Here is a 22,855-nt window from a genome sequence, read left to right as displayed (position 1 = left end):
TCTCTACCATCTCTCTCCCTTTCTTTCTGTCTAACTCTCTCTCCCTGTCTTTCTGTCTAGCTCTCTCTACTGTCTCTCTCCGTCTTTCTGTCTAACTCTCTCTACCATCTCTCTCCCTGTCTTTCTGTCTAACTCTCTCTACTGTCTCTCTCCCTGTCAGTCTTTCTAACTCTCTCTACCATCTCTCTCCCTTTCTTTCTGTCTAACTCTCTCTACCTGTCTTTCTGTCTAACTCTCTCTACCATCTCTCTCCCTGTCTTTCTGTCTAACTCTCTCTACCATCTCTCTCCTGTCTTTCTGTCTAACTCTCTCTACCATCTCTCTCCCTGTCTTTCTGTCTAACTCTCTCTACCATCTCTCTCCCTGTCTTTCTGTCTAACTCTCTCTACCATCTCTCTCCCTGTCTTTCTGTCTAACTCTCTCTACCATCTCTCTCCCTGTCTTTCTGTCTAACTCTCTCTACCATCTCTCTCCCTGTCTTTCTGTCTAACTCTCTCTACCATCTCTCTCCCTGTCTTTCTGTCTAACTCTCTCTACCTGTCTTTCTGTCTAACTCTCTCTACCATCTCTCTCCCCGTCTTTCTGTCTAACTCTCTCTACCATCTCTCTCCTTTCTTTCTGTCTAACTCTCTCTACCTGTCTTTCTGTCTAACTCTCTCTACCATCTCTCTCCCCGTCTTTCTGTCTAACTCTCTCTACCATCTCTCTACCTGTCTCTCTGTCTAACTCTCTCTACCATCTCTCTCCTTTCTTTCTGTCTAACTCTCTCTACCTGTCTTTCTGTCTAACTCTCTCTACCATCTCTCTCCCCGTCTTTCTGTCTAACTCTCTCTCCCTTTCTTTCTGTCTAACTCTCTCTACCTGTCTTTCTGTCTAACTCTCTCTACTGTCTCTCCCTGTCTTTCTGTCTAACTCTCTCTACCATCTCTCTCCCTGTCTTTCTGTCTAACTCTCTCTACCATCTCTCTCCCCGTCTTTCTGTCTAACTCTCTCTACCATCTCTCTCCCCGTCTTTCTGTCTAACTCTCTCTCCTTTCTTTCTGTCTAACTCTCTCTCCTGTCTTTCTGTCTAACTCTCTCTACCATCTCTCTCCCCGTCTTTCTGTCTAACTCTCTCTCCCTTTCTTTCTGTCTAACTCTCTCTCCTGTCTTTCTGTCTAACTCTCTCTACCATCTCTCTCCCCGTCTTTCTGTCTAACTCTCTCTCTACCTGTCTCTTTGTCTAACTCTCTCTACTGTCTCTCTACCTGTCTTTCTGTCTAACTCTCTCTACCATCTCTCTCCCTGTCTTTCTGTCTAACTCTCTCTACCATCTCTCTCCTTTCTTTCTGTCTAACTCTCTCTACCTGTCTCTCTGTCTAACTCTCTCTACTGTCTCTCTCCTGTCTTTCTGTCTAACTCTCTCTACCATCTCTCCCTGTCTTTCTGTCTAACTCTCTCTACCATCTCTCTCCTGTCTTTCTGTCTAACTCTCTCTACCATCTCTCTCCCCGTCTTTCTGTCTAACTCTCTCTACCTGTCTCTCTGTCTAACTCTCTCTACCATCTCTCTCCCCGTCTTTCTGTCTAACTCTCTCTACCATCTCTCTCCTTTCTTTCTGTCTAACTCTCTCTACCTGTCTCTCTGTCTAACTCTCTCTACTGTCTCTCTCCCTGTCTTTCTGTCTAACTCTCTCTACCATCTCTCTCCCTGTCTTTCTGTCTAACTCTCTCTACCATCTCTCTCCGTCTTTCTGTCTAACTCTCTCTACTGTCTCTCTCCCTGTCTTTCTGTCTAACTCTCTCTACCATCTCTCTCCCCGTCTTTCTGTCTAACTCTCTCTACCTGTCTCTCTGTCTAACTCTCTCTACTGTCTCTATCCCTGTCTTTCTGTCTAACTCTCTCTACCATCTCTCTCCGTCTTTCTGTCTAACTCTCTCTACTGTCTCTCTCCCTGTCTTTCTGTCTAACTCTCTCTACCATCTCTCTCCCCGTCTTTCTGTCTAACTCTCTACCTGTCTCTCTGTCTAACTCTCTCTACTGTCTCTCTCCCTGTCTTTCTGTCTAACTCTCTCTACCATCTCTCTCCCTGTCTTTCTGTCTAACTCTCTCTACCATCTCTCTCCCTGTCTTTCTTTCTAACTCTCTCTACCATCTCTCTCCCTGTCTTTCTGTCTAACTCTCTCTACTGTCTCTCTCCCTGTCTTTCTGTCTAACTCTCTCTACTGTCTCTCTCCGTTTCTTTCTGTCTAACTCTCTCTCCCTGTCTTTCTGTCTAACTCTCTCTACCATCTCTCTCCCCGTCTTTCTGTCTAACTCTCTCTACCATCTCTCTCCCTGTCTTTCTGTCTAACTCTCTCTACTGTCTCTCTCCCTGTCTTTCTGTCTAACTCTCTCTACCATCTCTCTCCCTTTCTTTCTGTCTAACTCTCTCTACCTGTCTTTCTGTCCTTTCTGTCTAACTCTCTCTACCTGTCTTTCTGTCTAACTCTCTCTACCTGTCTTTCTGTCTAACTCTCTCTACCATCTCTCTCCCTGTCTTTCTGTCTAACTCTCTCTACCATCTCTCTCCCTGTCTTTCTGTCTAACTCTCTCTACCATCTCTCTCCCTGTCTTTCTGTCTAACTCTCTCTACTGTCTCTCCCTGACTTTCTGTCTAACTCTCTCTACTGTCTCTCTCTGTCTTTCTGTCTAACTCTCTCTACCGTCTCTCTGTCTAACTCTCTCTACTGTCTCTCTCCCTGTCTTTCTGTCTAACTCTCTCTACCGTCTCTCTCTGTCTTTCTGTCTTACTCTCTCTACTGTCTCTCTCTGTCTTTCTGTCTAACTCCCTCTACCATCTCTCTCCCTGACTTTCTGTCTAACTCTCTCTACTGTCTCTCTCCGTCTTTCTGTCTAACTCTCTCTACCATCTCTCTCCCTGACTTTCTGTCTAACTTTCTCTACTGTCTCTCTCTGTCTTTCTGTCTAACTCTCTCTACCGTCTCTCTCCCTGTCTTTCTGTCTAACTCTCTCTACCATCTCTCTCCTTTCTTTCTGTCTAACTCTCTCTACCTGTCTCTCTGTCTAACTCTCTCTACCATCTCTCTCCCCGTCTTTCTGTCTAGCTCTCTCTACCGTCTCTCTCCCCGTCTTTCTGTCTAACTCTCTCTACCATCTCTCTACCTGTCTTTCTGTCTAACTCTCTCTACTGTCTCTCCCTGTCTTTCTGTCTAACTCTCTCTACTGTCTCTCCCTGTCTTTCTGTCTAACTCTCTCTACTGTCTCTCTCCCCGTCTTTCTGTCTAACTCTCTCTACCATCTCTCTCCCCGTCTTTCTGTCTAACTCTCTCTACTGTCTCTCTCCCTGTCTTTCTGTCTAACTCTCTCTACCGTCTCTCTCCCTGTCTTTCTGTCTAACTCTCTCTACCATCTCTCTCCCTGTCTTTCTGTCTAACTCTCTCTACTGTCTCTCTCCCTGACTTTGTCTAACTCTCTCTACCGTCTCTCTGTCTCTACCGTCTCTCTGTCTAACTCTCTCTACTGTCTCTCCCTGTCTTTCTGTCTAACTCTCTCTACTGTCTCTCTCCGTCTTTCTGTCTAACTCTCTCTACCATCTCTCTCCCTGACTTTCTGTCTAACTCTCTCTACTGTCTCTCTCTGTCTTTCTGTCTAACTCTCTCTACCGTCTCTCTGTCTAACTCTCTCTACTGTCTCTCTCCCTGTCTTTCTGTCTAACTCTCTCTACCGTCTCTCTCTGTCTTTCTGTCTAACTCTCTCTACCGTCTCTCTCCCTGTCTTTGTCTAACTCTCTCTACTGTCTCTCTCTGTCTTTCTGTCTAACTGTCTCTACCGTCTCTCTGTCTAACTCTCTCTACTGTCTCTCTCCCTGTCTTTCTGTCTAACTCTCTCTACCGTCTCTCTCTGTCTTTCTGTCTAACTCTCTCTACCGTCTCTCTCCCTGTCTTTGTCTAACTCTCTCTACCTTCTCTCCGCCTTTCTGTCTAACTCTCTCTACTGTCTCTCTCTGCCTTTCTGTCTAACTCTCTCTACCGTCTCTCTCCGCCTTTCTGTCTAACTCTCTCTACCGTCTCTCACTCATTACACATTCTTTCTCAGTGAATGGTGTGTAATGTAGGCCCCTGACCCACTCATAGCCTGGAGATATCCTGGCTATTTATGTCTCTCTTCATTGGAAGTGGAGGATGATTGAGAGGGGGGTATTTGGGGCTCCTGTCTTACCAATGTGGCTGAAATAAAAGATTTGGGCCATCAGATACCCCTGGTACATTAACTGAAAGAGTTGAGGGGAGGGAGGGAGGAAGATCTTTAGCCTGAAAGATATGTACAATTCACAGATTAATCGTCACTAGGCTTATGATCATCACAGATGAATTGGTCATAGCATCACTTTATCTCAGTGGGTATTTCCTCCATTTCATGGAGAAGTGGTTTTCTTTTAAGGATGCTCTAGCAGGCTAATTATTTTCAATGGGATCTGGAGAGAGTGAAAGTAAGACAGTCGAGGTTGGTCCTTCCTATGAAAGGACTGTCTATCTCATGTTATGAAAATCATGTGCATCTGATTTGGGCAAGAATTTGCTAAAAAAAAAAAGTTATCTCTTTCTGTCTCTCCATCTGACACACAAGGAGAAACTGTAGTATGTAAAATGCAGCAAACTATGTCGGAGTGTATAAGATTCTTATTCAAATCAAACCGATACACTTAGGAATAGAGCTGTACAGTACTTCTGACCATTTCATCCTCTCCACATCTGTAAACATTTTCTAGGAGAGGCTCTCTTTGAGGATTTAAGCCACTGATTGGATGACCTAAGATAGTGGTTCCCAACTCCAGACCTTGAGTACCCCCAACAGTACACATTTTTATTGTAGTCACAGACAAGCACACCTGATTCAACTTGTCAATTAATAATCAGGCCCTCAATGAGTTGAATCAAGCATGATTGTCCGGGGATACAACAAAAATGTGTGCTGTTCAAGTCCAGGCTCTAGCTGGGCCACTCAAGGACATTCAAAGACTTGTCCCAAAGCCACTCCTGCGTTGTCGTGGCTGTGTGCTTAGGGTCATTATCCTGTTGGAAGGTGAACCTTCGCGCTAGTCTGAAGTCCTGAGCGCTCTGGAGCTTGTTTTCATCAAGGATCTCTCTGTACTTTGCTCCGTTCATCTTTCTCTCTCCTGATTAGTCTCCCAGTCCCTGCCACTGAAAAACATCCACACAGCATGATGCTGCCACCACCACCATGCTTCATTGTAGGGAATGTGCCAGGTTTCCTCCAGATGTGATGCTTGTCATTCAGGCCAAAGAGTTCAATCTTGGTTTCATCAGTCCAGAGAATCATGTTTCTCCTGATTTGACAGTACTTTAGGTGCTTTTTGGCGAATTCCAAGCAGGCTGTTGTGCCTTTAACTGACAGGTGTGTGCCTTTCCAAATCATGTCCAATTAATTGAATTTACCACAGTTGGACTCCAACAAAGTTGTAGTATCATAACTCAAGGCGAGACCCAGATGCAGATGCTTGGAGTCTTAGATGTTTAATAATCAAAAAAGGAGAAGGCAAGAGAATGGTCGTGGACAGGTCAAAGGTCAAAACCAGATCAGAGTCCAGGAGGTACAGAGTGGTAGACAGGCTCGTGGTCAGACAGGCGGGTACAGAGTCCAGAAACAGGCAAGGGTCAAAACCTGGAGGATTAGAGAAAGGAGAAATTCAAAAGCAGGAGAACGGGAAAAAACGCTGGTTGACTTGAACATACAAGCACAGGGATAAATACACTGTGGAAAACGAATAACACCTGGAGGGGGTGGAGACAATAACAAGGACAGGTGAAACAGATCAGGGTGTGTCATGTAGAAACATCTCAAGGATGATCAATGGAAACAGGTTGCACCTGAGCTACATTTTTAGTCTCATAGAAAAGGGTCTGAAAACTTATGTATTCAAACCCTTTGGTATTTCTGTTTTTAATTTTTAATACATTTGCCAAAATGTCTAAAACATGGTTTTGCTTTGTCATTATGGGGTATTGTGTGTAGATTGATGAGGAACATTTTTTATTTAATACATTTTAGAATAAGGCTGTAACGTAACAAAATGTGTAAAAAGTCAGGGGGTCTGATTACTTTCCGATGGCACTGTATTTAACCCATAATGCAATTAAATCAGTTGCCATAGCAATGGAAGAATAATCACATCCTTTCTCAAAATAAAGCTAAATAAATAAACAGAAATTATTATATTTATTTATCTTTCCCACAGCATATCGACACCACGGGATATTTAGTTAAAATGTCATAGCAACATCGGCTTAGGTACAGGTCAAAATAAGATAACTGTACTACAGTGTCACTAGGGAAACAATGTGTTCCTTTACCCAGTTGTGTGAAGGTAAACTGTAAACATTAGACCTGCTCAGTGCCTTACAAGGCCAGAGGGATCTCCCAATGAACAGAGGAATGCTGGGAGGAGAGGGAGGAGGGAGGGAAATAGGGATGGAAGCTAGCAGGGATCTGGAAGTTGGATCCTTCTAATAAAATTCCAGTTGGCCAGTTATAAAATCACAGTCAAGTTGCACACGGCAGTAAGTGAAACTGCTATATAACGGGTAGCATGAGGTAACTGGCCCATTGAGACTGGTGCTCTCACTCAGGTTCTGGAGAGCACTGTGAGAGCTGCTCAGAGCACTATTACAGATGAATGTATGGGTGTTGAGTTATACTTAAGTCATTGATAAATGCTATTCGCATATTGTCGGTCATATAGAAAAGACACTACCTGTGAGATTGTTCAGTTTTTGTTGACAAGCATTCTCTCTCTCTCACTATCTTTCTCTCTCTTTCATTGTCCCTCTCTTTCTCTCCTCCCCCTGTCTCTCCCTCCCAGATGGAGCTGTCTGACCTGCTGAAGCCTATCTCAGAGAAAATCCAGGAGATTCAGAACTTTCGGGAATGTAACCGTGGCAGCAGGCAATTCAACCACCTATCAGCTGTCAGCGAGAGCATCCCAGCACTGGGCTGGGTCGCCGTGGTGAGGAGACATCACTCACTCATTCACATCTTCTTCACTGTGTTTCTGTGAATGCAGAGCAGAGATGTCTAAATTCATACATAGGGTCAGCTTTGTTTAAATACCTCTCTCTTTTTTTCTCTTTCTCTCGCTCCTTCTCTCTTCCAGAGCCAGAAGCCAGTTCACTATGTGAAGGAGATGAATGATGCTGCCATTTTCTACACTAACAGAGTTCTGAAAGACTATAAAGACTCGTGAGTATGACTGCTAGTGTATTACATCAACTTTAGCTTATTAGATACTTTGCAGATTATTATTGGTATGTAAAAATAACTGTGTCTTTTTCTCTCTCTGTGTATTCGTCCTAATCCATCCCCCTTTTTCCTTGTAACCCTCTCTCTCCCCTTCTCTCCGTCTGTCTGTTGATCTCTTTCTCTATAGAGACAAGCGTCATGTGGAGTGGGTGGGGTCCTACCTATCCATCTGGACTGAGCTTCAGGCCTTCATCAAACAGCATCACACAACAGGCCTAGTCTGGAGCAAGATTGTGAGTAGCAGCGGCACTTAAGATTTACAAAAAGAATCACCCAGTCCAGCAGAGGCTCCTTAGAGGAGAAGGGGGAGGGCCATCCTCCTCTGTGAATTTCATGTTTTTAAAAATGTTTAAACATTTATTTCTTCCAAAATGAAGAAGTAAGAGATTTCGTTTAAAAAAAAAAACTTTCAGTTTTGCTTACTTAGCTAGCAAATGCAGCTAGCTAGTTTAGCCTGCTCAAATAGAGGGATGCTATGTTAGCTAGCTGGCTATGTATATCCAACACAACACTGGAACTCTTCCAAGTCAGGGCAAGCTTTTGGTTTGACTAATTTATTTCAACCGGGGCCCGCTGGGTTAAGTGCCAAACTGTTTACTGACTGTACACTGTAATGTTACTGCATGATAATGGCGGATTTACTAACGCGTTAGTTCTATTTGCTCTGTTGACTATGATGTTACTTTATCCAATACGATGACAACGATGTAGGCCTTGTGTAGCAGTTTGGCTTGGAAAGGTTTTTTCGCCTGGTCACATACAGCTGATGTGTTGTGCATTGAAGTCCACAAGCGAAGGGACAAGGTGAAGAGCGCATAAATGCGAGAAGGATTACAATGTGCTATGAAAATGAACTGTGTTTATGCGTGATCAGGGGTGTATTCATTCTGCCGATTCTGTTGAAAAACTTTTCTTAAACGGAAGTAAATGGAACAAAACAACAAAAATTGGGAAATGATATTATTTTATACTAATACAATTGCTCAGAGAAAAATACATGTTGTTTAACAAGTAATACATGTTTTTTAAAGGTATGGTTCAAATGATTGACACCCCTCTTTTCAATACCTCACATTATGATGATAACAGATAACACTGAGACTTTTTCTACAGTGTTTTATGAGGATTTTAGACCATTCCTCCATACGGAATCCTTCCAGATCTTTGGTATCCTTTGTCTGTGCTCTTCAGTTCAAACCACAGGTTTTCAATAGGGTTCAAGTCTGGAGACTGAGATGGCCATTGCAAAAATATTTTTATGATTTATTTTATACAGTCATTTTGCTCATCTTTATTAAGGGTGTCAATCATTTCGGACTCCACTCTATACCATCATCATGTTGTAGCTGTGCTGTAAAACAGTTACATGAGACATATAATGGATAGTTAATGTCTTATACTACAGCACTTCAGCAGCACTACGGTCCTCTAGCTAGCTAACGTCCAGTGGGGCATTCCCTCCACATTCTATTATCCATGTGTTACAGCAGCAAAACCTGATCCGACCTCCTCAACACTGTCCTGAACACTGCTCTTCCCTGAGCCAGGAGTTTTTCAGGACTCTGTGACCTGAGAAGGAACAACTTGGGTCCCACTGCCTGACTTCTCAGGACTTTTATCTGAGGTTGGATAAATAGGCCCAGAATTCCCAGCTTTTTCCGTGATCAGGTCACACGGTCAGGAAACGCTCCTGGCCCTATGGATGAACTATAACATTGCTTGCCATGCAGGTTTGAACAGGCAGGAACAAGACTCAATGAATTACAGCTCGCCTCGAGACATAATTGTCTCTGACTCTGTTGGAGTCGTCCAGTTGTTTTCATCTGCAGCAGAGCCTCAGATGTTGTTTTCGGTTTCCTTATTTTTGAAAGTGGTACAGGGCTGCTGTCCAAATGGCACCATATTACTTACATGGAGCCCATAGGGTCTGGCCAAACATAGTGCACTATATAGGGAATATGGTGCCAGTTGGGATGTCGTTCTCATGTTAATTACCCCACAGTGTATATTTTTATGTGTCGTTATGCAGGCAGGCAGCTGGTTGCTTAAGGACCAGCTTGTATGAATGACTTGGTCCCTGGTGTACTGGTGGCTGCTTTGTGGTTCTCAATTGAGCAATTGTAGAGTTTGCTGGGAATTCATGCTCTTCTTCTATCATCTGCTTTCTGTTTTCTTCCTCTACTACTCTTTGTCCTTTTCTCTTCCCCCCTTCTCCTTCTCTCTTCCCCCTTCTCCCTCTCTCTTCCCCCCTTCTCCCTCTCTCTTCCCCCTTCTCCCTTCCCCTCTTCTCCCTCTCTCTTCCCCCCTTCTCCCTCTCTCTTCCCCCTTCTCTCTTCCCCCTTCTCCCTCTCTCTTCTCTCCTTCTCTCCTTCTCTCTTCCCCCCTTCTCCTTCTCTCTTCCCCCTTCTCCTTCTCCCTTCCCCTCTTCTCCCTCTCTCTTCTCTCCTTCTCTCCTTCTCTCTTCCCCCCTTCTCCTTCTCTCTTCCCCCTTCTCCTTCTCTCTTCCCCCCTTCTCTCTCTCTCTTCCCCCTTCTCCTTCTCCCTTCCCCTCTTCTCCCTCTCTCTTCCCCCCTTCTCCCTCTCTCTTCCCCCTTCTCCCTCTCTCTTCCCCCTTCTCCCTCTCTCTTCCCCCTTCTCCTTCTCTCCTTCCCCCCTTCTCCTTCTCTCTTCCCCCCTTCTCCTTCTCTCCTTCCCCCCTCTCCTTCTCTCCTTCCCCCCTTCTCCTTCTCTCCTTCCCCCCTTCTCCTTCTCCCTTCCCCCCTTCTCCTTCTCTCTTCCCCCCTTCTCCTTCTCTCCTTCCCCCCTTCTCCTTCTCTCTTCCCCCTTCTCCTTCTCTCTTCCCCCTTCTCCTTCTCTCCTTCCCCATTCTCCTTCTCTCTTCCCCCTTCTCCTTCTCTCCTTCCCCCCTTCTCCTTCTCTCTTCCCCCCTTCTCCTTCTCTCCTTCCCCCTTCTCCTTCTCTCCTTCCCCCCTTCTCCTTCTCTCCTTCCCCCCTTCTCCTTCTCTCCTTCCCCCCTTCTCCTTCTCTCCTCCCCCTTCTCCTTCTCTCTTCCCCCCTTCTCCTTCTCTCTTCCCCCCTTCTCCTTCTCTCTTCCCCCCTTCTCCTTCTCTCTTCCCCTTCTCCCTCTCTCTTCCCCCCTTCTCCTTTTCTCTTTCCCCTTCTCTCTTCCCCTTCTCCCTCTCTCTTCCCCCCTTCTCCTTTTCTCTTCCCCCTTCTCCCTCTCTCTTCCCCCTTCTCCTTCTCCCTCTCTCTTCCCCCCTTCTCCTTCTCTCTTCCTCTCTTTTCCCCCCTTCTCCTTCTCTCTTCCCCCTTCTCCCTCTCTCTTCCCCCCTTCTCCCTCTCTCTTCCCCCCTTCTCCCTCTCTCTTCCCCCCTTCTCCCTCTATAGCAACAGGTCACACATCTTGCTGCTGTGATGGCACACTGATGTATTTCACCCAGTAGATATGGGAATTTATTGAAATTGGTTTTGTTTTTGAATTCTTTGTGGATCTGTGTAATCTGAGGGAAATATGTGTCTCTAATATGGTCATACATTTGTCAGGAGGTTAGGAAGTGCACTTTAGTTTCCACCTCATTTTGTGGGCAGTGTGCACATTGCCTGTCTTCTCTCTCTTCCACCCTTCTCGCTTCCACCCTTCTCGCTTTTACCCTTTCCACCTTCTCCCTCTCCCTTCTCATTCTCCCTTCCCCCTTCTCCATCTCCCTTCCTCCCTTCTCCATCTCCCTTCCCCCTTCTCATTCTCCCTTCCCCCCTTCTCATTCTCCCTCCCTCTCCATTCTCCCTCTCCCTTCCCCCCTTCTCCCTTCTCCCTTCTCCCTTCCCCCTTCCCATTCTCCCTTCCCCCTTCCCATTCTCCCTTCCCCCTTCTCATTCTCCCTTCCCCCTTCTCCCTCTCCCTTCCCCCTTCTCATTCTCCCTTCCCCCCTTCTCATTCTCCCTTCCCCCTTCTCATTCTCCCTTCCCCCTTCCCATTCTCCCTTCCCCCTTCTCATTCTCCCTTCCCCCCTTCTCCCTTCTCCATCTCCCTTCCCCCCTTCTCCCTTCTCCCTCTCCCTTCCCCCTTCTCATTCTCCCTTCCCCCTTCTCCCTCTCCCTTCCCCCTTCTCATTCTCCCTTCCCCCCTTCCCATTCTCCCTTCCCCCTTCTCATTCTCCCTTCCCCCTTCTCATTCTCCCTTCCCCCTTCTCCCTCTCCCTTCCCCCCTTCTCCCTCTCCCTTCCCCCCTTCTCCCTCTCCCTTCCCCCTTCTCCCTCTCCCTTCCCCCCTTCTCCCTCTCCCTTCCCCCTTCTCATTCTCCCTTCCCCCTTCTCATTCTCCCTTCCCCCTTCTCATTCTCCCTTCCCCCTTCTCATTCTCCCTTCCCCCCTTCTCCCTCTCCTTTCCCCCCTTCTCCCTCTCCTTTCCCCCCTTCTCCCTCTCCCTTCCCCCTTCTCATTCTCCCTTCCCCCCTTCCCATTCTCCCTTCCCCCTTCTCATTCTCCCTTCCCCCTTCTCATTCTCCCTTCCCCCCTTCTCCCTCTCCCTTCCCCCTTCTCCCTCTCCCTTCCCCCTACCCATTCTCCCTTCCCCCTTCTCATTCTCCCTCCCCCTTCTCCCTCTCCCTTCCCCCTTCTCATTCTCCCTCTCCCTTCCCCCCTTCTCATTCTCCCTTCCCCCCTTCTCCCTCTCCCTTCCCCCTTCTCCCTCTCCCTTCCCCCTACCCATTCTCCCTTCCCCCTTCTCATTCTCCCTTCCCCCTTCTCCCTCTCCCTTCCCCCTTCTCCCTCTCCCTTCCCCCTTCTCCCTCTCCCTTCCCCCTTCTCCCTCTCCCTTCCCCCCTTCTCCCTCTCCCTTCCCCCCTTCTCATTCTCCCTTTCCCTCCCCCCCTTCTCCCTCTCCCTTCCCCCCTTCTCATTCTCCCTTTCTCTCTGGCAGGTTTCCAATCAGAAATCATATTCCTGCATCCAGTGGAAGTGATACGTTTATTTGTTTATATTTTTACGTGACAATATAACTGAAAGTAAAACTCCTTAGACTTCATGTTTCTCTAAAGAGTGTTGAACTCAGTTCAAGGTCACTGTCTGTTTCAGTGATCTTCCAGAATCCTCTGTGTGGTCCTTTGAGGCATATAGACTGTCACACAATTTGGTGGACTGAAGGTGTGTGCTCGTGTGTGTGCACATGCGAGAGTGTGTGTCCCTCCTGCCGTTAGGTGTCAGGGTTTTGTGTGTGCGTTTGTGTGCGTGTGAGTTAAGGAGTGTGTGGCGTGGACAGGTGGTCCTCAGGGTGGACTTGAATGGAGGTTTTCTTCACCAAAGAAAGCCGCAACAAAGCCTTGTGAAGTTCAGGCCCTACACACCTGCTCCAACACACCCCACAACCTACTTTAAACTACTGGGCTTTTCTCTCATCTAATCTGTCTGCTTCTGATCAGAGGGACACACTGTCACACATGCAGACACACACACGTTGTGTATTCACACAAACTACACACTCACAGCTCTGGATTCAGTCCGTATCCCAGAAGTATCACGGAAAATCTGCGTTATAGCTCGATTAAAATGTAAAGGCAATGTTCGTGGAGACTGCGTTCCCACGTTCACGGTATACACTGCATATGTAGGCTCAATCGGAAATTACCTTTCAATTTTTATGCGGTTCTTTCATGTTATGGAGTGAATCCAGCCCTTCATTTCATTGCACTCAGCTTTAATTATTGGGCATTTGCTAAACTGACAAATAATACAACTGTGTTGTTTTGTAATGATATGTACCACACGTGTCACAGGTCAGAGGTTGAGTACTGTCAGTTGGACCTCATAGACTGCTAAACCCCCAATGAACTGCAACACCAATCACCAGTACATCAGTCTCACACTGGCTGCAGCGGTACTTGCATGGTGTGTGTGTGCGTTCGTGCGTGTGCATGCATGCGTGTGTGTGTGTGCATGTGTATGTGTGGAGGGAGGGGGGGAGGGGGTTGTACAGTTGCTGTGGCATGTTTGAGTGTAGAAGGGGGATCATGGGTAACTGTCCTTGACAGCTGTGTAGTCACAGACAGACAGACAGACAGACAGACAGACAGACAGACAGACAGACAGACAGACAGACAGACAGACAGACAGACAGACAGACAGACAGACAGAGAGAGTCTGTCTTTTCTGGAGTTGGCGGGCATGGGGCTTTACATTCATCTGCTCATTAGCTTGGTAAGTAAGGCTCTCAGTGAGAAAAAATGCATTTAGAGTAAAGGTTGACCAGAGTCCCTGTCGCAGCAGGACTCAATCCAATCTGCCTTAGATCCGTGTTATAGCACGCTTGACATTAAAGGTCATTTCTGATTGACCCCATATATGCAGCGTTTACCATGAATGCGATCAATGCGGGAACATTGCCTTTAAAAGCTGCATTGTCACAACATACAGTCGGATTTAATCCCTGCCTTAGGTCTCCACTTTTCACCATATGCATATATAAACATCAAGAACAGCACACAGTGGTAGTTAAGGATCCTATTTGCCAAGGATGGACCACTCTGGTCCTGGAGAGCTGGAGGGACAGTGTTTGCAGGCGTTTATTCCAACCCAGCTTTGACGTTGGCCACATCTGCTACAAGAAACCAGTTGAATATGAAGACCCTCAACTATTTGTCCTATACTCCACCTGCCGGCCAACAACTGTATTTTATTTGATTTAACCTTTATTTAACTAGGTAAGTCAGTGAAGAACAAAATCTTATTTACAATGATGGCCTACCAAAAGGCAAAAGGCCTCCTGCGGGGCTGGGATGAAACATTTAAAAATGTTTAAGTACACACATCACGACAAGAGAGACAACACTACATAGAGACCTAAGACAACAATATAGCAAGGCAGCAACACATGACAACACAGCATGACAACAACATGGTAGCAGCACAAAACATGGTATGAACATTATTGGGCACAGTCAGCAGCACAAAGGGCAAGAAGGTAGAAACAACAATGCATCATGTGAAGCAGCCACAACTGTCAGTAAGACTGTCCATGATTGAGTCTTTGAATAAAGAGATTGAGATAAAACAGTCCAGTTTGAGTGTTTGTTGCAGCTTGTTCCAGTCGCTAGCTGCAGTGAACTGAAAAGAGGAGCGACCCAGGGATGTGTGTGCTTTGATGACCTTTAACAGAATGTGACTCGCAGAATGGGTGTTGTATGTGGAGGATGAGGGCTGTAGTAGATACCATATCTCAGATAGTGGGGAGTGAGGCCTAAGCATCAACCAGTGGGTCTTGTGACGGGTTTACAGAGATGACCAATTTACAGAGGAGTATAGAGTGCAGTGATGTGTCCAAAAAGGAGTGCAGTGATATGTCCTGCCAATCTCTAAATTATGTCTCTGTAATCTAGTATGGGTATGATGGTCATCTGAATCAGGGTTACTACTTGTATGAGGTGACTACCCCAGGCTCTAAACCATAAGAGGTATTAATCACACCTGTGGGGAGAGGGGCATTCTTCTTACCACACCACATGACCTTTGTTTTGGAGGTGTTCAGAACAAGGTTAAGGGTAGAGAAAGCTTGTTGGACACTATGAACGCCTTGTTGTAGAGCATTTAACACTAAATCTGGGGAGGGTCAGCTGAGTATAAGACTGTATAATCTGCATATAAATGGATGAGAGAGCTTCCTACTGCCTGCCTGAGCTATGTTGATGTAAATTGAGAAGAGTGTGGGGCCTAGGATCGAGCCTTGACAGGCAGTGGCTGAGAAAGCAGATTTTCTGACTTTATACACTGCACTCTTTGAGAGAGGTAGTTAGCAAACCAGGCCAAAGACCCCTCAGAGACACCAATACTCTTTAGCCGGCCCACAAGAATGGAATGGTCGACCATATCAAAAGCTTTGGCCAAGTCAATAAAAATAGCACAATATTGCTTAGAATCTAGGGCGTGTCAGTGACACATCCATAACTTGAGCGGAAACCAGATTGCATACCAGAGAGAATACTATAGACATCAAGAAAGCCAGTCAGTTGATTTTTTGACAAGTTTTTCCAACACTTTTGATAAACAGGGAAAAATAGAAATAGGTCTGTAACAGTTCGGAAAAGCTTGATTTTTCCACTTTTAAATAAAGAACGAACCGTGGCTGCCTTCCAAGCAATGGGAAACGACACAGAAAGGAGAGACAGGCTTGGCGTTGATAGGGGCAGCAACCTTAAAGAAGAAAGGGTCCCAGATGTTTTTTTGGGGTCAAGTTCCAGGAGCTCCTTTAGGACCTCGGACTGCAGGGAGGAACTTTGTAGCAGGGCAGGTGAAAAAGAGGGAGAAGCATCGGGGATAGTCATTAGAAGGGGTGGGAGATGAGGAAATTTTGGACGGGCAAGGAGGCATGGCTGAGTGAAATAGGAATTCTGACTTAATGAAGTGGTGATTTAAAGAGCTCAACCATGTGCTTATTGTCAATAACAACCATACCAACAACATTAAGGGACATGGGCAGCTGTGAGGAGGAGGGTTTATTCTTCAGGTTTTTAACCATTTTCCAGAACTTCTTGGGGTTATACCCACAGAGAGAGAACTGAGCCTTAAAGTAACTAACTTTGGCCTTCCGGATAGCCTGAGTGCACTTATTTCTCATTTGCCTGAACGAGAGCCAGTCAGCCTGAGTATGCGTGTGCCGAGCCTTCTGCCAAATGCAATTCTTGAGGTGGAGTAACTCAGCAAGATCACGGTCGAACCAGAGGCTGAACCTGTTTTTAGCTCTCATTTTCTTTTTGGGGGCGTGTCTGTTAACAATACCACTGAAAATATAGAAAAAAGAAGGTCCAAGCATCTTCGACAGAGGGGGACTGTAGTTCCAAACTTCTTCACCATCATCTAGTCTTGATTCACAAAGAGTAACACTACTCTCTCTGTCACTCATCACAGGGTCCCATTGCTCCACCCTCTCTGTTCGCTCCTGCCCCTGGCGGTCCCAGCCCCCTTCCACCAACCCCACCCCCTGGACCCCCACCAGTCTTCACAGGCGAACTGCCACAGGCCGGCAGCACCACGGCCCAGCACTCGGCTCTCTTCGCCCAGCTGAACCAAGGAGAAGCAATCACTAAAGGTAGCCAAGCCACCGTCACCCAGGGGTTGAAGAGCTCTGATCCAACTGCATGGGAGGGAGGGAGGGAAAAGAAGTAGAAACAGAAGAAGAAAGGGAGCGAGAGTTGAAGAGAGAGGATGTGGGTTGAATCAACAGTTATAGAGTTCTGAAAGCACCACTGCCCAGCACTCAGCCCTGTTTGCCCAGCAGAACCAGGGATCCAAAGGTAGCCAAGACAGGAGAGAAGACGAGGAAGAAGGAGGGGGAGAAATAGAAGGAGAAAGTGAGGGAGAATTGATGAGTTGCTGTGTTGAGGACATAAAAATAGTCATTATATTTCTATGCTGTGTTAGGGTCAAAGTTTCTCAAATTGAGATTTTTTGATAGTTCATTTCTTAAATAAATTTTTGTACTAAAACAATAACTTATTACAATGAAGTATCCTCTCTCTGTTCACTAGCATTAAAGCACGTCTCAAAGGACCAGATGACCCATAAGAATCGCTCCCTTCGCTCCCAGGGAGGGGAGAATCACGCCTCCCCATCCAAGAGCCGGAACCCCGGCGGCTCCTCCAACCTAGAGCCTCCCCAGAAACGACCCCCACTGCTGGAGCTGGAGGGGAAGAAATGGAGGGTGGTACGTTACCTAGTGTCTTACCTCGCCTGCCAGGCTTCTAAGTTTTGCTATTATCAAAATGGAGGACATGGAGGATCTTAAAGAGTGTCTAGTGAGTCAGGAACATTTTGGTGCTTCTCACATATTCAATGACCAAGACTACTGTTAGTGTGACAGTACACCTTCGGAGGCGATTGTGATGTCTGGTGCTGAACCCAATGAGGTCATCCAAAGGTGAAGGGTCAAACCGGAGAGGGGTCAGACGGTCACAGGTCTTGTTTGTTGTTTCTCCCCACAGGAGTACTTTGACCAGGCTCATGACCTGGTTATCAAGGAGACAGAGCTGAGACAGGTGGCCTATGTCTTCTGCTGCAGCAACTCTACTCTACATATAGAGGGAAAGATCAACTCCATCATTGTGGGTGAGTTCAGTCATCTGTTGTATTACTTCTGAGTTGATCATACTGTATTTCTGTTATTAAGGTTTGATCATTTATACTTCGACGTCATTTACAAAGGAGTGGCCATACACAGTGGACAATTTCTTTATCATCTTTGACAGCATCGTTCCTGTATCTCTCTCACTCACGTATTTCATGCTTTGCTATGACGTTCACCTTTGACAGATAACTGTAAGAAGCTTGGTCTGGTGTTTGACAACATCGTTGGCATTGTGGAAATAATCAACTCAAAGGACATTCAGTTACAGGTCAGCTCAAATTTCATACATGTTCAAGCAGATAACATACAGTATGTGTTCTCTTTCCTCTCGGCATCTGAAGTTCAGCTTCAATGTACCTGCAATAACTCTATCATAGATGTATAGTACTGGCACATTTAGTTTTATATGTTATGTTGGGCCATGAGTTAGGTGCCCCTGAGTTAGGGCCATGAGTTTTTTTTGTACTTTTCAGGTTACGCAGACAGGAAAAATGACTGTCCCTAGACTAGTGATAAGATGGAATTATCTGCCCCACTTTTGTCCAGGTGATGGGTAGAGTTCCTACCATCTCCATCAACAAGACAGAGGGATGCCAAGTCTACCTGAGTAAGGACGCTCTGGACTGTGAGATCGTCAGCGCCAAGAGCTCCGAGATGAACATCCTGGTACCACAGGATGACGACTATGTGAGTGTGTGTTAAAGTGTGTGTTGAGGGCTTGCATTTCCAACGTGCCTGTCTGCCTGCCTGTCTGCCTGTCTGTCTGTGAGTCTGTCTGTGAGAGAGAGTGTAAGGATGAGACTTAGTGAGAGTGTGTCTGAGTGTGGTTTTGTTTTTAACATTGTCTGTTTAACAGAGGGAGTTCCCAGTTCCTGAGCAGTTCAAGACTGTTTGGGACGGGTCCAAACTGGTGACAGAACCCACAGAGGTCGCTGGCTGATTGCTGATACTTCCTCCTCATCGAGATGATCTCTTATCACCCTCATTTATTCCTCATCTATTTTCCCTCTCCGTCAGAGGTTTCACAAACCCTTATAGGCTGGCTATCACAAGTAATAAAAGGGATCCTGTACCACACAAACCAGACAGTGTAACTGACTGGCTAGTAGTGCTGTAGGTCAGTTGACTGTACGCCTGATTGTATGCATTAAGATGACATTATATTGTTTCCTCTGCACTTTGAAATGGTAGATTGTCCTTGAACTGTTTGTTCAGCTTATTTGTTGCAGAGCACTCTCCTTCACAAAACTACTGTACTATCCACAGAGTTATGCTAAGCTTACTATTTAAACATGCAGTATTTTTGTCAGGTTTCTTTGTGTAGAACTTCTGTGTTTGGCAAATAAAGTTGCATTAAAATGAGGAATAGTGAGGAAGTGTAGCCTTTATGTTTATCTGTTAAATCTGTTTATGCAAAATAAGGTAAAGACTCTCAAACAAGTATCTGGCATCTTAACTTACTTGTGTGTGCCATAACATAAAAGGTGTTTATGCAAGAAGGCTATGTGTACAACATAATTACTTCTTTACAAGTTAACAGCTGAAAGAGCTACCCTGATAAGGCAAACCTTGTATTAGGATATATTATAGATGTGTCTTTTGATTGGAGAGAACCTTCAGATTCCATACTACTTGGGGCATTGTAATGTTGTTGTTTTATGCTTTGTTGTGACTTGATTTGAGAGGCAGAAAGTATTGAAGAATGAGGTCGAGTTGACTTTTGATTTGTATGATATGTAGGATGAAGAGAATGTTCCACGGATAAAATTGAATGGCCAGTTTGAAACTATATGGTCAGTTGAGAGGGAGTTGTAGAGTATGTTCCACAAGATGTTGAAGCATACACTGTTTTGGTTTGCTTTAATACTCTACAATACTAAAATATTCACATCTAGCTGTTCAGTTAACAGTTGTATCATGTTTATACTGCGTGGTAGTGTTCTCCCAGCTAGCACATTTGGTTCCTTGGAAGTTGTGGGAGCGTATGTTTTTGATTCCATATTTCTGGGAAGGAAGCCATAAGTTTCCTGACCAGTAGAACTGATTTTTTTAAAACATTCTGTGAACGGAAGTAAAAATGTTGCCTGTTCTGGGAACTTACATTTTTAGGTTGCAGTGAGGTTCTGAGAACATTTTACTATGGTTCCCTGAAAGTTTTCCTGGAAAGGTTTTATTAATGTTCTGAGAATGGTAATGTAATTTCAAGGTAATTAAATAACGTTCTGAGAACATGTTTCAGTAAGACTTCTAATAACACTGCTAGCTTAGTTGAACTGTTTTGAACTCCAAACACAGAACAAATTCAAATGTATTTGCTTAGGCATTAATCATACAATTGTATTTTTTATTGTGGTATGGCGTCAGTGAAATTCAAAACTATTATCTTCTCTTCTTTATCCATGGAATTATTCCACTACGCCACCAGGATGGAGCTGAAAGTACTACATTTCCCACTACAGAAACATATAACTCTCAAAAAATGTGTTAGCTGGGTATCCTGCTCCATTCCTAGAATGTTGTGAGAAGGTTGTATGCAAAATAACCGTAGGGCAACAACACTCCAAGTGTTTAAAGCCAAGCTTTAAACAACAAATGGTTGTCAGAACTTTGTGCTAGCTGGGGTAGCACTGAATTAGGATGGGAGTGTTTTTTTTTAACATGTTTAAAAAATATATATATAGTCTATATTGCATTTACAGCAGACTTAATTGACAAAGTGAAAGATAATAGTGAGACCTTACTTGCATTTGATAAGCAAGATATCTTAAACTAGTTATCTTGTTAATTTTCCTAACCCAAATATATGGTTGTAGCATCACCACCAATAGATTGCTGTCACCAGCACTGCATAAGCCTTAATATGCTTAGATACAAATCAAGATAGAGAAATGTTTTTCATAATGTTCAATGTCTACTGAACTATTGTCAATATACATACCTGTTAGTCTGAATACACCACTGTAACCTTAAATTAAGCATCTTCATTTCTTTAATGCATTTTGTATTGGGACACATGCATCAGCATTTATATGGGGTTAATACTGTTAGTGCTTTTCACATGTCTTTATTCAAACACAGCAGTGAATTTAGTGTACATAAATGTATCGTTTTTCAAAATAAAATCTAAACTTTAGTGCTTGTGTGATGTCTTGACATTCATTTGGACTTGAGAATATCTTATTTGTGTTACATTTTATTCAGTGCCATAAAGTTAGAAAAGAGAAATGTTCAGAAACTGGATACATCAACTACATTTTCAATCCAGGTACTGTAAGTGTTCAAGTAAAGATCATAGGTGGTTTTCAAACAAGTGATTACATACGTCATTAGAAACCTTAACCTGCAATACAATTTACAACACACAAAACATCTAAAATGTTCAGAATTTCTTTCATTAGTTTTCACCATTATACATACATTGTCAGTGTTTGATAACCTTGTTTCCCTGAGAGTCTTGGGTGAAGAGCAACTCCTCTCCTAGCAGGGTTTTATCAGCAGCAAATATACTGTCTCTACCACTAGCTAATACATTAGTCTGGTCCTTTATTGGGCTTCTTGATACCAGAGCACGGTGTGCAATCACCCTGAAGCCCTCAGAGTCCTGTGTGAACAGCATGGCAAGAGTGTCTCCCTCACACTCTCTCAATGGTTGTTCTAGAACACGTTTCATGGACTGTTCTAGAACATGTATCTGTGGTGATGGAAGATGTGGTTTTGTCCATCTGTGAGTGGAAACAGGGCTGAGAGGAGGAGACATCTTGTTTGGGGATGGCGAAGACATTGATCGTGGTAAGTCGTTCTCTTTCCCCTCTACCTGCTGTGATATCAAATGAGAAGGGACAGCCCTTTTCTGGGTGGATGTCCTATCCTGTGCACCCAGCCAAGCCCTGAATCCACCCTCACTCTGCAGGCTCTCCGGGAAAGCACTGCCTGGTCTTACTCCAACAAAGAGTTCCTGGTGTGTCAGAACACACTGCCCCTCAGAATCTGGCTCACTTAGATCTTCACTATACTGTGGGATGCTACAGGCACTCCATTGGTCCTGACTGCACTCCTCCTCATGAGTATCAGTCTCTACTGGGGGAGAGGAATTCACAGAGAGACTTCTCTTTTTGTCTGGTTCCTCCATCTCCTCAGACTGACGATCCATTTTAAGATGGGGCATATGGGAAACCTCCCAATATGCTCTTTCCCTGAAGCTCTGCCTGTCCCACTCACAGCCTGCAGCATTCTCTCCCTCCGGGCTCATCTGTAGGGTGGTGGGTTGAGCTCTTGTACTCTGTGCCCCTGACTCTAAACGCGCTGCATGTTTCCGTTTGGTTCCGCTCCCAATGTTAACACGCCTGAGTGAAGTTGAGAAACATCTGGTGGAGGTGGAAGGTGTACCTGGCTCTAGAGACGCAGGTGCCTTTTGGGCCACTGTAAGAAAGAGTGACATGGGGAGCCTCTAAAACATTATTGGGATATTACACTAACACACTAATTACTGTAAATAACAATTGCTGACATGATTACATTTGTTGAAGTACAGCTTAATCCCGAAGCAGCATTTCCTCTGCACCTGAGCTTACCTTTGCGCTGTGGGGTAAAGAATGAGGATATAGAGCTCTGTTTGTTTACAGGAATCTGGATTTTTGTTTGTGTAAAATTCAGCGCCACTGCTAAGCTGTAACCTCCAGACCGAGCCAGAGGATTCAGTTGTTTTGAGATGGGTCGCAATGGCCTTCTCTGGAATGAGAAATTAACAGTTTTTAAAAATGACAATTAGGGAATGTACTCCGTCAATGTCTCCACAAGTTCAGAGCAAGGAAAACATATAGTATATTATGATAAATAATCATAGTAGTGGACTATCTGGTTTTCATGACAACAACCTCAGCTGGGTCAGAACCAATGAGTCAGACATTTTCCAAAGCACAGTACCTGTTTAGCCTTTTCTTTGAGGTCTACAGTGTCCAGCCAAACCCCACACTCCTCCTGTGTTGAAGCCTGAGATGGCGCTTTGGTGGTTTTCATGGTAATGTAGGACAGGCTTGTGAATGATACGTTTGGAAATTAGCCTCCTTCGATTTGCATTGAAATCCCCCCGGTTGCTTTGAATAACAAAACAATTACTGTCATGAAACAAGCTGAGCTTCAACCACGCCATTTGTCAAAACATAAACCTGCTTTAGTTAGTATATCATATATATTTTGTAGCGGTACTGGGTGAGAGCTTTTTCATATTTGAGCTAAAATACAACCTATCTAATTCGATTTTCAGTCTTACCTTGTAGCAAAGCTATGTTGTGTCTTTTTTGAGTCTCGCGCGCCAGAAAATAATTGGGCTTCTACTTGCCAGATATTGCACATGAAACTCCACTCACTTTATAAAAGTATCAGTAGGAAATATAATTCAAATATACATTTCCTCATGTGGTAACACATTTCTAAATAGTATTTTTTG

General features: G+C 44.9%; 2 protein-coding genes across 6 annotated transcripts in view; one reads left to right on the top strand and one right to left on the bottom strand.

Moving 5' to 3' along the window:
• The window catches only part of LOC118399614 (adenylyl cyclase-associated protein 2-like), a 45,823-nt gene extending 25,281 nt beyond the window's left edge, over positions 1-20,542 (top strand). For all 4 annotated transcript variants that reach the window (XM_035795846.2, XM_035795848.2, XM_035795845.2 and 1 more), the window contains 9 exons: positions 6,863-7,006; positions 7,154-7,239; positions 7,427-7,532; positions 16,194-16,374; positions 16,814-16,989; positions 17,267-17,390; positions 17,595-17,677; positions 17,956-18,096; positions 18,266-20,542. In XM_035795846.2, the coding sequence (XP_035651739.1) occupies positions 6,863-7,006; positions 7,154-7,239; positions 7,427-7,532; positions 16,194-16,374; positions 16,814-16,989; positions 17,267-17,390; positions 17,595-17,677; positions 17,956-18,096; positions 18,266-18,349 (1,125 nt within the window). In that variant the 3' untranslated portion in view covers positions 18,350-20,542. The remainder of the gene's footprint in view (positions 1-6,862; positions 7,007-7,153; positions 7,240-7,426; positions 7,533-16,193; positions 16,375-16,813; positions 16,990-17,266; positions 17,391-17,594; positions 17,678-17,955; positions 18,097-18,265) is intronic.
• On the bottom strand, positions 20,407-22,826 carry LOC118399612 (aurora kinase A and ninein-interacting protein). Of its 2 annotated transcripts, XM_035795840.2 has the most exons (4): positions 22,679-22,826; positions 22,333-22,502; positions 21,981-22,137; positions 20,407-21,828 (listed from the first exon to the last, which is right to left on the bottom strand). In XM_035795840.2, the coding sequence occupies exons 2-4, from the start codon at positions 22,423-22,425 to the stop codon at positions 20,831-20,833; spliced, it is 1,248 nt and encodes a 415-aa protein (XP_035651733.1). In that variant the 5' UTR covers positions 22,426-22,502; positions 22,679-22,826; the 3' UTR covers positions 20,407-20,830. The 2 variants fall into 2 exon arrangements, with proteins under 2 accessions (XP_035651733.1, XP_035651735.1); XM_035795842.1 differs by lacking the exon at positions 22,679-22,826 and having other exon boundaries at positions 22,333-22,672.
• Between the last annotated feature and the right edge of the window lie 29 nt (positions 22,827-22,855).

Source organism: Oncorhynchus keta, chromosome 20 (assembly GCF_023373465.1).
Source record: "Oncorhynchus keta strain PuntledgeMale-10-30-2019 chromosome 20, Oket_V2, whole genome shotgun sequence".
Taxonomy (NCBI): domain Eukaryota; kingdom Metazoa; phylum Chordata; class Actinopteri; order Salmoniformes; family Salmonidae; genus Oncorhynchus; species Oncorhynchus keta.
Note: the sequence above shows the minus strand (reverse complement) of the source record. Positions and strands in the feature narration are given on the sequence as shown.